This window comes from Suricata suricatta, chromosome 8 (genome assembly GCF_006229205.1).
Source record: "Suricata suricatta isolate VVHF042 chromosome 8, meerkat_22Aug2017_6uvM2_HiC, whole genome shotgun sequence".
Taxonomy (NCBI): Eukaryota; Metazoa; Chordata; class Mammalia; order Carnivora; family Herpestidae; genus Suricata; species Suricata suricatta.
The window spans coordinates 114,996,135-115,008,635 of NC_043707.1; the positions used below are offsets into that span (position 1 = coordinate 114,996,135).

Below are 12,501 nucleotides of genomic sequence, written 5' to 3' on the forward strand. Positions count from 1 at the left end.
ATTAAAAAAATTTTAATGTTTATTTATCTTTGAGAGCAAGAGAGACAGAGTGCAAGCAGGAGAGGGGCAAAGAGAGAGAGAGAGAGAGAAACAGAATCCAAAGTGGGCTCTGGGCTCCGAGCTGTTAGCACAGAGCCCAACATGGGCTGAAACCCACCAACTGTGAGATCATGACCTGAGCCAAAGTCAGACGCTCAACCAACTGAGCCACTTAGGCATCCCTTTTTTAACATTTATTTATTTTTGAGAGACAGAGAAAGATGGAGTGTGAATGGGGGAGGGGCAGAGAGAGACTGAGACACAGATTCCAAAACAGGCTCCAGGCTCTGAGCTGTCAGCACAGAGCCCTGATGCAGGGCTCAAACTCACAAACTGTGAGATCATGACCTGAGCTGAAGTCAGATGCTTAACCAGCTGAGCTTCCCAGGTGCCCCAAATGGGATTTTTTAAAATTCGATTTTATTCTAAAGTTTTTAATCACTAAACTTGGAAAAGTAGACTCTTGCCTTGTGTGGAAAACCAAGGTCATCTTGTGCTTGCTGTGAAGGTAAGTGTGTTAAATAAATAAAGGGCAATTTTAGCACTCCCATTTGCTGTCACTTCTAAGAAAGTCCTCTTATCCATGTCTTACCAACAATAATGCTGACATCTTGGTCTTTGTCCAACTATGTGATATCTATGTCCATTTTTCAGTTGGTTCTGAACTGGTGTAGAGAAAAGCATATGATATATTCACCCTTCTAAAACCTCAACGTCTCCTCCATTTCACTGATGAAACCTACTTGTATTTCAAAACTCAGCTCAAGGCTTCCTGCCTTCATGATATTCCCTCTCATGTGTCCCTGCTTGAACTTCCTGTGATACATGTGGCAACACTTAGCTGCTCTCTTTTGTCAATGCAGCCTTCCCTTTCCTCCTCCTCCTCCACCTCCTCCTCCTCCTGTAAGCATGTAAAAGTCTCAGAAGCATGAAGAAAACCAAGCTTTATTTATCTTTGTAGCCCCAGTGCCTAACACAGTATTATGTGGCAGCAGGTATTCAATAAATGTTGCACAATGAATTATTATGACTGCAAAATGACATGACACAGTCTTGAAAAAGGGTAACTATTCATTATGTAATAGTGAAATAATAGAAATACAAAATCTTTTATGCATTAAGATTACAACTATATAGAATGTATATGCATTGAAAGGTACTATTGAAATAAATTGCCATTGTGTGTGGTGTCTTTTTAAAAACATTTTTAGAAGTATTTATTTTTGAGAGAGACAGAGCACAAGTGGGGGAGGAGCAGAGAGGGAGACACAGAATCCGAAGCAGGTTCCAGGCTCTGCACTGTCAGCACAGAGCCTCACATGGGGCTTGAACCCACGAACTGCGAAATCAGAACTGAAGTTGGATGCTTAACCGATTGAGCCACCAAGGTACCTCTATGTGTAATATCTTTTTTTTTTTAAGTTTTTAACATTTATTTATTTTTGAGAGACAGAGAGAGAAAGATCATGAGTAGGGGAAGGACAGAGAGAGACACACACACACAGGATCGGAAGCAGGCTCCAGGCTCTGAGCTAGCTGTCAGCACACAGCCTGATGTGGGGCTCAAACCTACAAACTGTGAGATCATGACCTGGGCCGAAGTCGGATGCTCAACCAACTGAGCGACCCAGGCGTCCAGTGTGGTATCTTTTTTAAGAAGAATTTTAAAACTCTTTATTTTTCCTAATGTCAAAATTGCCCCCCCCCTCAGGGTTGGGGCTGGGGGATTCATGTCACAAAGGACCCTGACACTCTGAGGACAGCCAAGTGAAAGCAGTTTGGGGAGGCAGGATTAAACACAAGAAAACACCAAGTTCAAATGTCAACCAAGTCCAGGGTCCAGAAGCAGAGTCAAGGAAGGAGATTACTAAGACTAGAGTTCAGAATTAGATGAGATAGGACCACTGGGAGAGCAAAGCATAGGGTGGAGGGGCTTTTAAGCATTACTTCCTTAAATATCTGTGATAGCCTATGGATTTCCGGTGCATAACATACATTAAAGGGCACCAACTATATGCCAGACACTAAGTGCCAATTTCACAAAAATGAATAAGACAAAGTCTCAAGCAGGTTCATATAAAGATACTTAGACCCTTTATTGTAAAGTGTTGAAAATCAAAAAGAAAGAGAAGATACTAAAAGCAGCCAGAAGAAAAAGTGCAGTCACGACGTTCTGTATTAATCAGGAATCTCCAGAGAAATAGAACTAATGGAAGAGAGAGAGAGAATAGGAATTTTATATATAGTTGGAATTATATTTATATAAATATATAATACAAATTATATATTACATATAATAGATTACACTTAAAAATATAAATATAAAAATATATAATATATAGATTCAACTTTTAAAATTTCTTAAGTTTATTTTAATTTTGAGAGAGAGAGCGAGCACAAGGAGGAACAGAGAGAGAGAGAGAGAGAGAGAGAGAGAGAGGGAGAGAATCCCAAGCAGGTTCCGCAATGTGAGAGCAGAGCTGGATGCAGGGGTCGAACTCACAAACCTTGAAATTATGACCTGAGTCAAAATCAAGAGTCAGTTGCTCAACTGGATGTGCCTCTTCCCATGTCTACCTTTTAAAGATGTGTCTCCTCTGGGAATCCGTATTTCTTATTTCTTCTTGCCCTGAATAATCTTCCTGCACACAGGTATGAATGGTTTTAATTACTGCCTGTTTACTGATGACTCCCAAACTCTTTCTCCAGTCCACATGTACCACCTTCAAATCCAATTTGTCCAAAACTGAGCTTACCACTTTCCTCCTTCCCACAAATTACAAATTTTCTTTTTCTATTTTTTTTAAATGTTTTATTTATTTTGATACAAAGAGAGACAGATCATGAGAGGGGGAGGGGCAGAGAGAGAGAAGGAAACACAGAAGCGGAAGCAGGCTCCAGGCTCTGAGCTAGCTGTCAGCACAGAGCCCGATGCGGGGCTCGAACCCACGAACGTGAGATCTGACCTGAGCCAAAGTCGGAGGCTTAACCGACTGAGCCACCCAGGGGCCCTACAAATTTTCTTTTTCATCTGTGTTCATTCTCTCAGTGGCAGAAACGTGGGAGTCCTGATGAATCTGCCTTCTTTCCCACACTTATGTCCACTTTCAAATTCTGCTTTTTCTACTTCCTGAGTATCTCTTGTGTTCATACCTTCTCTCCAACTGCACTATCACTGCTCAAATTCCAGCTTCATCATCTTTTGCTTGGGCTATTACAATTAAATTCTAGCTTCCCTTCAACAAAACTTCAGCTTCAACCCACCCACAAAACTACTGGTGGCATAACTGATACACAAATATGCCTATGCTATTCCCCTGAACCTATGGATAAAGTCTAACCCTCTTAGCATGCCTGCCATTCAAGTTCTGTCCTGTCAGAAACTAGTGTTTGCTTCTGTTATCCAAACTTGTCATCTCTTCCTCCCTCACCCTTTATAATCTAAGAGTACTGAAATTACTTATAATTCATCCAAATAATTCACAATCTTTTTTTTCCTCTTTGTGACTTTGCCCATGACAAGAATTCTTAGAATGATTTCTTCCCCCTTGTTCATTTGCAAAACTTGTATTATTCATTCATCACTCCTCTAAGAAGCCTTCCTTTATCATCCCCCAGCTGGATTAGGAACCACTCCAAGAGATCCCATGGTCCATACATACATTTCTCAAGGCACGCAACTTTCAAATCTACTTTGTTACATGTATGGCCCCAAGTTTACAAATGAACCTTTCCATGGCCAGAACTTGTGTCTTTCCATATTTCCTACTGCATAATAGGAGCTCCAGAAATGTTTGTTAAGCTTATTTCTTTTCTTTTCTTCTCCAGTCAATTTGCAATATAGATGCTACTTTCCTCATCTGCTTTTGTCCGTCTTCTCCTTACATATTTGTCACTAGGCTCTGGAGAATAAAGTCAACATAGAGGAAATCAGAGCCAAGAGATGGAGAGAGAGACATATGGCTTGTAATGATAAGTCCGTGCTTCCCCTACTTGCTGGTCACACCTACTAACACCCATGCACACACATATACACACACATACAAAGCAGTGGACACAGTAGTCATTCCTAGCTGATGCACATCACCCAGTGATTCAAGAATGGACGTGAATATGACACACATGGTGGGGGACATGGTGGGAAGGTCATTTAGACTTACCTGAAGCACATCTAAGCAATGAAATTCCCATAAGAGATATTCCATCACCCAAAGGAGGAGTAAGGGAAAGTATTTGGATAGACAAAAATTGCAGCTACCACAATCTATCATAAGGGAATAGTGTGTCTAGAATATCCTCATCCTCTCCTTGCCCACCTGGTAAACTCCTGCTCACCTATCCCCAAATTCACCACGACTGTAAAGTCTTTCCTGACTCCCATAACAAAAGTTGTTTCTCCTTCTAAGTTCCTGTCATTTTGTGCTTGACTACAGGAGTAATAATTAGATAGGCCTGTGCCATCCAGGAACTGTGTGTTATTTATCCTCTTTGGACTCCTCATCTTTAAAAAGGGGAGACTGTTACCAACCTCAAAGAACTGTCACTGGGAGTAAGGTCACTATAAATCGACTGGTTATACTAGGCACTCAGATAATGTTAATCTCACTGACTCCCTTACTCCATGCTATATTGGAATGAACTCTTCGAAGGATTAAGTTTTTACTCTTCTATGTTGCCAGCATTTAGGCAGAGCTTGGCATGCACTGAGTTTGTGATAAATGTTTGACAATGGATAAATAGGGAGAGGGGGATATTGTGCTGATGGAAAAAAACAGTTACTTGTAGTAAAGTGTGTTCTATTCAGACTAGTTCCTCTGGTAAACCATAAATTCCCTGAGGATAAGTACCATTTTGTGCACATCTCTGCATGATCCCTGCTGTGACTCACCCAGATGTGGTGAGAATTTTTTAAAGACTTGAGACTGGATGGGCCCAGGTTGAGGGAATTTAGGCAGCTCCTCCTCTGAAGAAGTCAGTCTTAAAGTATGTGGCCGTACTGCCCATTTGGAGACTGCAGATTTTTCTTAAAACTTCACTTAAATAGATCTTCCTGTTAAGAGCTATGCTAAGAACCCTGATGAATCTTGTAAAAGTTTTCATATGTGAAATTTTGCTGGGAAGTTCTTCCAAAATCCCCAAGTCTCAATGTCTAAAGATAGGGAGAGCCAGGAGTTAAAAACACAGTTTCCCCTCTATTCTTTCTCAAACTGCTTAAAAAAAAATTTGTTTTTATATTTACTTATTTTTGAGAGAGAGAGAGACAGAGCATGAACAGGGGAGGGGCAGAGAGAGAAAGAGACACAGACTCTGAATCAGGCTCCAGGCTCCGAGCTAGCAGTCAGCACAGAGCCCAATGCGAACCCACAAACCGTGAGATCATAACTTGAGTTGAAGTCAGATGCTCAACCGACTGAGCTCAACCGACTTCTTAAACGGAGGAAATTGTTTTTAAAAAGCAACCATGTATGTCCCCATTACAGTATACTCCATATGTATTAGAAATTTGACAATAAAAAACAACTTACGGCACAAGAATGCCAATTTATTCTCTTTTGGACACATGAACACAAAATATCCCTGCAGACCAAAAAAAAAATTGCAAAATTTAAACAACCATCATCTTGTCTCAACATGGGGATACTACCCCTCCCTTAATAGTTTAGAAAGTACCTCGTATTGCTAGAGACAAACATCCAGTCCAGAGTTAATAAAATACATTTTAAAACATTACAGGTTTAACAGTATAGAAACCAAAATTACACCATTAGTCAAATGAACAAATGCAAACATTTTCAGCCACCAGACATAGAAGGAGCATGAATGTCAATAGCAAGGGATAAGAAAATGGTTAATCAGTAACAAGATCGTCCCTTTAATTTTACAAGGAAAAATCCTTGGAGTTGAAGCAGTATTGATACAATGCCCTCAGCCTCTACTTTCTTAAAATGAAAGCAGAGCTACCACCTTGCTATTGAGCAAGAAAATAATCTTACAGCACATCCACAAAGGGTTGCTAGGGCAGGGCAGAGAGAGTGAGCTTTCTTAAACAGTGGATTGCCTTTTCCCGCAGGAAGGGTAGATAGCTGAGCCAGGTAGGTAAGCTCTGATATAGGCTGGGCTTCAGATCCTAAAATACAGACCGTATAGAATGTGTCTGCTTGTAAATCATCACCTTTGGAAGCAGCAAGTAGAATTTACAGTAAGAATGAATATGTTCTGCCTGCCCAGACTGCTGGCTGCATTAAGCCAGCGAATTCACTTTATCAACCACCCAGGGTTCAACAGCTAACAACAACAACAAAACATAATAGGTTCAACATTTGGATCTTCACCATTCTCTTAATATCCCGCGCCTTATCCCCTAATTGTTACTCTTTAGCATTGCTACATTTCAACCTTTCACACCACATGACAGTGCCTAAATAGGCTGCATTTTAAAAAACCAAACAGCCTAAATCTACTTCTAGAGAATGCACACCTCCCATTGATTGACACATGCATAACGATTCAGTCAGTCCCAAGGGGTAATCATATTCAAATTGTCAAGCCAAATTGAAACTATGTATTCAGGCTTGCTTGCAATAGTATTGCTGCAACTCTGATTTTGCAGTGATTACCTCTTAAAGATTCACTGCCTCGCCCAGCAAGTTTTTTTTCCAATAATCCTAGTTCTTCCATATTTCTTTCCTTGCATCCAAAACTACAGAATTTGCCCCCTTAACGGTATTGTTTCCTATAAAAATAGGCCTCCCGGCTTTTCCTCCACCACCACACTGATTTGCCCGTGTTATAGGACTGACTGAGGTTGTACAAACTGTATAGTTCAAGGTCAAGCATATAGCCCAACTGCCGAGAAGTAAATCAGGGCTTCCTGGCATTCCACCTCGCTCCCTGCTCCATACGTGCCAGAAGATGGTGAGAAGTGACACTTCTGTATATTATTAACAAGCAAGCCAGAAGCACTCAAGTACAGGTGTGGTGCCTGCTGGCCAGCCAGCCAGCCACCAAGAGTCCTTCATATCCTGGACGCCAGTAAGTCCTCCTTTTCCTAAAGAAGCTTCTGTTTTTCCTCCTCTTGGGTCCAGGGTAGCCATGCTGAAGGGTATTTTCTGAGCTCTCCCTGAACAAGTGTGAATAAAAGCAGCAGCCAGCCCCTCACCATGTCCTGATTTGTAGTATCCAAGTGAGGTATTTGCAGAAAAGGAAAATCTTATGAAATTAACCTCTGCCATCTCTTCACTCCTGCCTATGTTGTGCCTCAGTTACAGAGCTTGCTTCCATCCCACTATATGCAGAGAATAAGGATGTCTGCAGTCATCTTAATGAGCTGCAGGACTCAATATATGTTATAAAACTCTCAGAGATCAGTCGTAGCAAACACTGGTGGTGCCACTGATCAACAGCACATGGAAATGTAAACTTCAGTGTATTTACAAGCATCTTTAAAAGACTGAAGAAAAACAGTGCTTTGTATTGCTGGGATTTTGAGAAGGCTAGTTTAAGAGATTTGGACCGGCTAATGAGTTCAAGCAAACACCCTTCACCGTCAGATCCAGTGTTTCCCCACCAGCAGTTTCCAGACAGAGGTGGCAAAATTGTTTTACCACATTGTGTCTGTCTCTTCCCCCAGCACCTTCCTCAGCCATACAGAGTGTAGTTCTAGGGCTTTTATCCCCTTCTAATGCTTTCACTTCTGAGGTTCCCGGAGAAAGAATCACAAGTCAGTAAAATCTGGGCTGGGAAACACTGTCTGGAACTACCAAGAATCTATGTAACTGTTGTCCATTCACAAAGTGTTATCTACACTAAATACAAAATACACTTTCTCCTACATATTCACTGATGCTTGCTTTAGATCAGCTCCCTTTGTTTGGACTAAGAAAGGAACCCACCTCCTTGTGATTGGAATCTAGACTCTACTAAGAAAAATCAACCTTTTCTATAAATGCAATTTTAGTTTAGTGAAAGGAGGGAAACCCCACCAAATACATTTCAGGTTGAAAGAGAAGCAAAAACATTTGCACTGCACATAATTGTGTGAGTAACCTTGATTCCCGGGAGAAATAGTTTTAAATGCTGGTACATCTGTGCAAGTTGCAGCATCGCTCAATGTACCTTAAGGACTGGCAAAGCCTATCCAATAAGGAAGTGTCCTGGGTCTAGCTTATTTTAAAACAAAGTGACAGGACTCCAACTGTGACTATAAAACAGATAAAAATAATTCTTTAAAAAGTCATGGAAATATATGTCTTGTCTGAACAGTTTCGGAAGTTGCCAGATTATGACCTATAAGAAATAGCTGATAAAATCATATCGAAATCTCATCTAGAAAACTACATTGTCAGGGGGAGGAAGAAAAGGGACCTTAAAAAATGTTTTATTGCCAAAGTTAATTTTCTATGAGAAAAGTTTAAAAATCATTTAGATCTAACAAACCACACAGCAGCATAAAATGGGCACTTTTGAAAACTTTGAAAAATACTAAAAGCTAATTTTTTTTTTCACAGAGGGGGGAAACAGGAGTACTCTTACCATGGCAGTGTTACCTGTCACTGTGACATGCATTACATCTGTTTGTGTTACACATTCACAAAAGTCAACCAAATAGGAGAGCGGCCTGTCTGCACCTGCAGCCAAACATAGTGCAACTGCCTGGCAGCCTGTACTTGCAGATCACAAGTCTGTAAAGATCAAGAAGATAAAGTAGGAAAACTAATAAAACTCTGTAAAACTTTGAAAAATTAATGCTCGTTAAAGGCATTTACAGTGGCGAAGTCAGAAATCTCCATTAAAAAGTCTATGGACCCCCACAATTAAAACAGTTACATTGAACTGAAGTAGATTGTTTGGTTTTTCTCTCCCACTTGTGCATACATCCCACTCAATGAATACAGAAAAGAAGGAATAATCTTCTCTTACAAGACTAGAGGGATGTGGGGAATACCATAGCTAGCAAAATATTCCGTAGAAACCTTTCTTGTAAAGTCCTTAAGGAAGTTTAGGCTGATCAGCCTTTGCATGATGAGGTAAAAATTCAGTCCAGTGCATCAGAAAAGACAATCTATGAGTATCTATTACTTTTTAAAAATGGCTCAATTTTGATGATGCATCAGACAGTGCTGCAAAGTATAGATTCAGTGCAACTACTCCGAGCTGCTGGTAGAAGACCACCTGAAGTCAACTTGGCTCTCCCTAGAGGCGGCAGGCATTTGAAACAGTATGACGGTGCATGGGGTGTCAAACTGACTGAGTTCTTTTTTCTGAGCTTCTTAGGCAAAATACATTGTGTGCTGGGTATCGTGGTGAATCTGCACAGCCTTGGCCAAGGCCTGAGGATCCCGGCCATTGCTCTGTCCTGACACATGACTGCCTTCCGCGCTGTAAAGAGAATAATGCAAAAAACCAGGTGTAACAAAAGACTACTTCAAACTTCACATGTTTCAAATAGCACAAATAGTACTGGGTTAAAGAAGATCTTAGGTTCAAGCTGTGGCTACTTAAATAATTCGTTTTATCTCTCTAAACATGAGTTTGCTCAACTGAAAAATGCAATACAACTTATTAAATGGGATGTTGCAATAATTAAATAGAATAATGTCTACAAAGACCCAAATCCTTAACAGTACTTACGTTAGGACTTCCACTGCCTCCTATGTCTGGTTAAAGCCTACTTGTCCTTTTGGCTTCAGCCAGATGTCATTTCCCTCAAAGAAGTCTTCCCTGAGTCCAAAGTTCAGGTTAGAGCCACCTGAGACATACTTCCACAGAATCCTCTATTTTTCTTTCATAGTATTAAACACAATTGAAATTAAATTATTAATTGGATAGTTACATGTTCCCCGCAGTAAATGTAAACTCCAAGAAGCAGTGACTTTCTCTATCCTACTCACCACTGAATCCCTGGTGTCTGGCACATGGTACATCCTCAATAACCACTTGATGAATGAATCTCTGTGCCTAGCATCGTGCTGGAACATACCGTGTTACTGTGCAAATGTTACCATGCCGTGAGTCACTTCTCATCCTGCTCTCACTGGCTATATGATCTTGGAGAGGTAACAATTCCTTTGAACTTTGGTCTTTCAGGATAACAATAACAACTTCTGAACATACCTCTTAAGGGTACCATGTATTATGAAGGGCTTAGTAAACTTTAAAAAAACACCATCCCTCTTCGAACTTAGTTTATTAATTTTGTCACATAATTACTTTACTACTTAAATTATTATCGCCCTTATCATTTAAATTCATAATCTTAGTCATCGCTCACTTCATCTTCACTCCCATGTAAGCCTGATTAAGGGTTAAGGACCATCTATTTTATCCCCAAAGTAGCTTTTTACACTTAACAAAGACAACCTTGCTCTAACATACTGTTCTAGCTTCATGTGCTCTAGCCAAAGAAAACTTGCTATTGTCTAAACATGTCACTTGCTTTCTCTTTGTGTCCATTGTTCCCCCTGCCTGGAAAATCCTTTTTTCTTCTTTCTAGAGCCAAATCCCATCCATCCAGCTAAGAAATCTTCTCTAACAACCTTTCTTCTGATGTCCCTCACCTATACTGCCTCAGGCTAGTTGTTAGTTTTGTGTTTCCCTGTTTTGTTTGCCACACTGAAACAGAAAATCCCAGGAAGCAGGTGTTCCTCATCTTAGTATTTTTATTTTTAGTACCTACACAGTGCTGGGCACCCAGTCAACACCTAATAAATGTGTTAAATGAATGAGTGTATATTACAGAATGGAAGGTATAAAGCCACAGCTGGGCATTTTCCATAATAGTGTATTTTCAACTCTTACAGAAATAGACTTGCAATGGAATGTCTACTATTTAGCAACTGAATTCAGACTTGGGGAAGAGCCCAGAAACTGCTACACTTCACAGATGGTCATTTGGAAAAGAAAATTAGTGCAGAGAGCTTGTTCAGCTATTTAATAGTGCTCAATAACAGGTCAAAATGTCTGATTCTTACTGAGATCCCTATTTGGGGGTAAAAATGGTCTGGCACACCTCCTCTCCCACACACATGCCCAGATTCACTCTAATACATTCTTCCAGATTGTACTGAAAGCAAAGTGAAATGTGTAGGACTTCCTCTTGCATGAAGTGGAATCCACAGGCCTCTGACTGCTCGGACTGGAGCCATGACACTGTGCTGGCCACCTTTGAGGCTGCTCAGGACCTAAGCAGAACTGAATGCATTTTGTTCTAAGGGAAAACCACAGGCAGCTCCAAATTAGACTTCTTCCCTTGGGCAGACTATAGACACACCATGCAAGTATGAGCAAGCCTGAGCACTTCTTGGACCAAAAGTCACATTAGAAGCTCTCAAAGGCACATGCGATTTTATTTGCTTCTTGAAATTTAAACCCTAAAAGGAAGTTTGGCTCTTCCAAAAGTTTTCTGTAGTAGCTCATTTTTTTTTAACATGCTGCTGACTCAGATGAAAAGAGATTTCATGGTGCCTGAGAAACTTGCCTGTCATGGTCCTTATCCACCAGATGATACCTTGCCCGGAATGCTACAAGCCGGGCATAATATGCAGGCGCTGGAATGGAGACGGAGCGTGTGCACCGCACATAGGTATGACACAGCTGGTAAGTTAGTAGCTGGAGCTCATCTGCGGTGAAGCAGTTGTCATCCCATAAGACCTGATAATGTGAAGGACGGCTGGTTCCCTGCAGAGAGACTTGTATGATTAATACATTTCTGACATGAGTTAAGAATTGAAATCCACTCCTTAAATTCAGAAGTATTCCTGTCTAGCACACCTACCAGCAGATACCCAGGCTGAAAGATAACAGTTCTAGAACACAAGCATTAACAAACCAATACATAGTGTTGAATAACAAGTCTATTCAAGCTAGTTACTCAATTTGCAAACATCTTATCAAGTCAAAGATCTGAACCAGCCTCCAAATTACCTGGATTCCTGCATGACTACAAAGGTAAAAGTCAAACTCTGATGGATGCGTAATAGTACTATCCACTGTAGTGCCTGCTGGTACGTTGCCACTTTTCCCCACCTACCAAAAAAAAAAAAAAAAAAAAAAAAAAAAGAGAGAGAGAGATGGGGGTGGGAGGTATAATTAGTCATCAAAATTCCAAACTGAGCTCAGGCCATTTTTTCCTTTTACATGTTAATTGGTAACAAGTTAGCAAACTGTTCTTTTTTATCCTTTTTATGTTTTATTTATTTTTGTGAGACAGAGAGAGAGCGAGAGAGAGAGAGAGAGAGAGAGAGAGACAGCATGAGCAGGGGAGGGGCAGAGAAAGAGGGAGACACAGAATCTGAAGACAGGCTCCAGCCTCTGAGCTAGTTGTCAGCACAGAGCCCGATGCAGGGCTCGAATGCATGAACCGTGAGATCATGACCTGAGCCGAAGTCGGATGCTTAACCAACTGAGTCACCCAGGCGCCTCTAGCAAACTGTTCTTTTTTTTTTTTTTAATGTATTTTTTAAA

General features: G+C 40.7%; 1 protein-coding gene and 1 long non-coding RNA gene across 7 annotated transcripts in view; one reads left to right on the forward strand and one right to left on the reverse strand.

Annotated features, from left to right (window-relative positions):
* Positions 1–2,605: 2,605 nt before the first annotated feature.
* Positions 2,606–12,501, forward strand: part of LOC115300376 — a 21,888-nt gene continuing 11,992 nt past the window's right edge. The window contains exon 1 of the long non-coding RNA XR_003912626.1: positions 2,606–2,691. This is a non-coding gene — a long non-coding RNA (uncharacterized LOC115300376). The remainder of the gene's footprint in view (positions 2,692–12,501) is intronic.
* Positions 5,561–12,501, reverse strand: part of LOC115300373 (protein argonaute-4) — a 41,488-nt gene continuing 34,547 nt past the window's right edge. For 3 of the 6 annotated variants that reach the window (XM_029950081.1, XM_029950085.1, XM_029950083.1), the window contains 3 exons: positions 11,962–12,063; positions 11,516–11,715; positions 5,561–9,417 (listed from right to left, as the gene is read on the reverse strand). In XM_029950081.1, the coding sequence (XP_029805941.1) occupies positions 9,309–9,417; positions 11,516–11,715; positions 11,962–12,063 (411 nt within the window). In that variant the 3' untranslated portion in view covers positions 5,561–9,308. The other 3 variants (XR_003912625.1, XM_029950082.1, XM_029950084.1) reach the window with 3 other exon arrangements.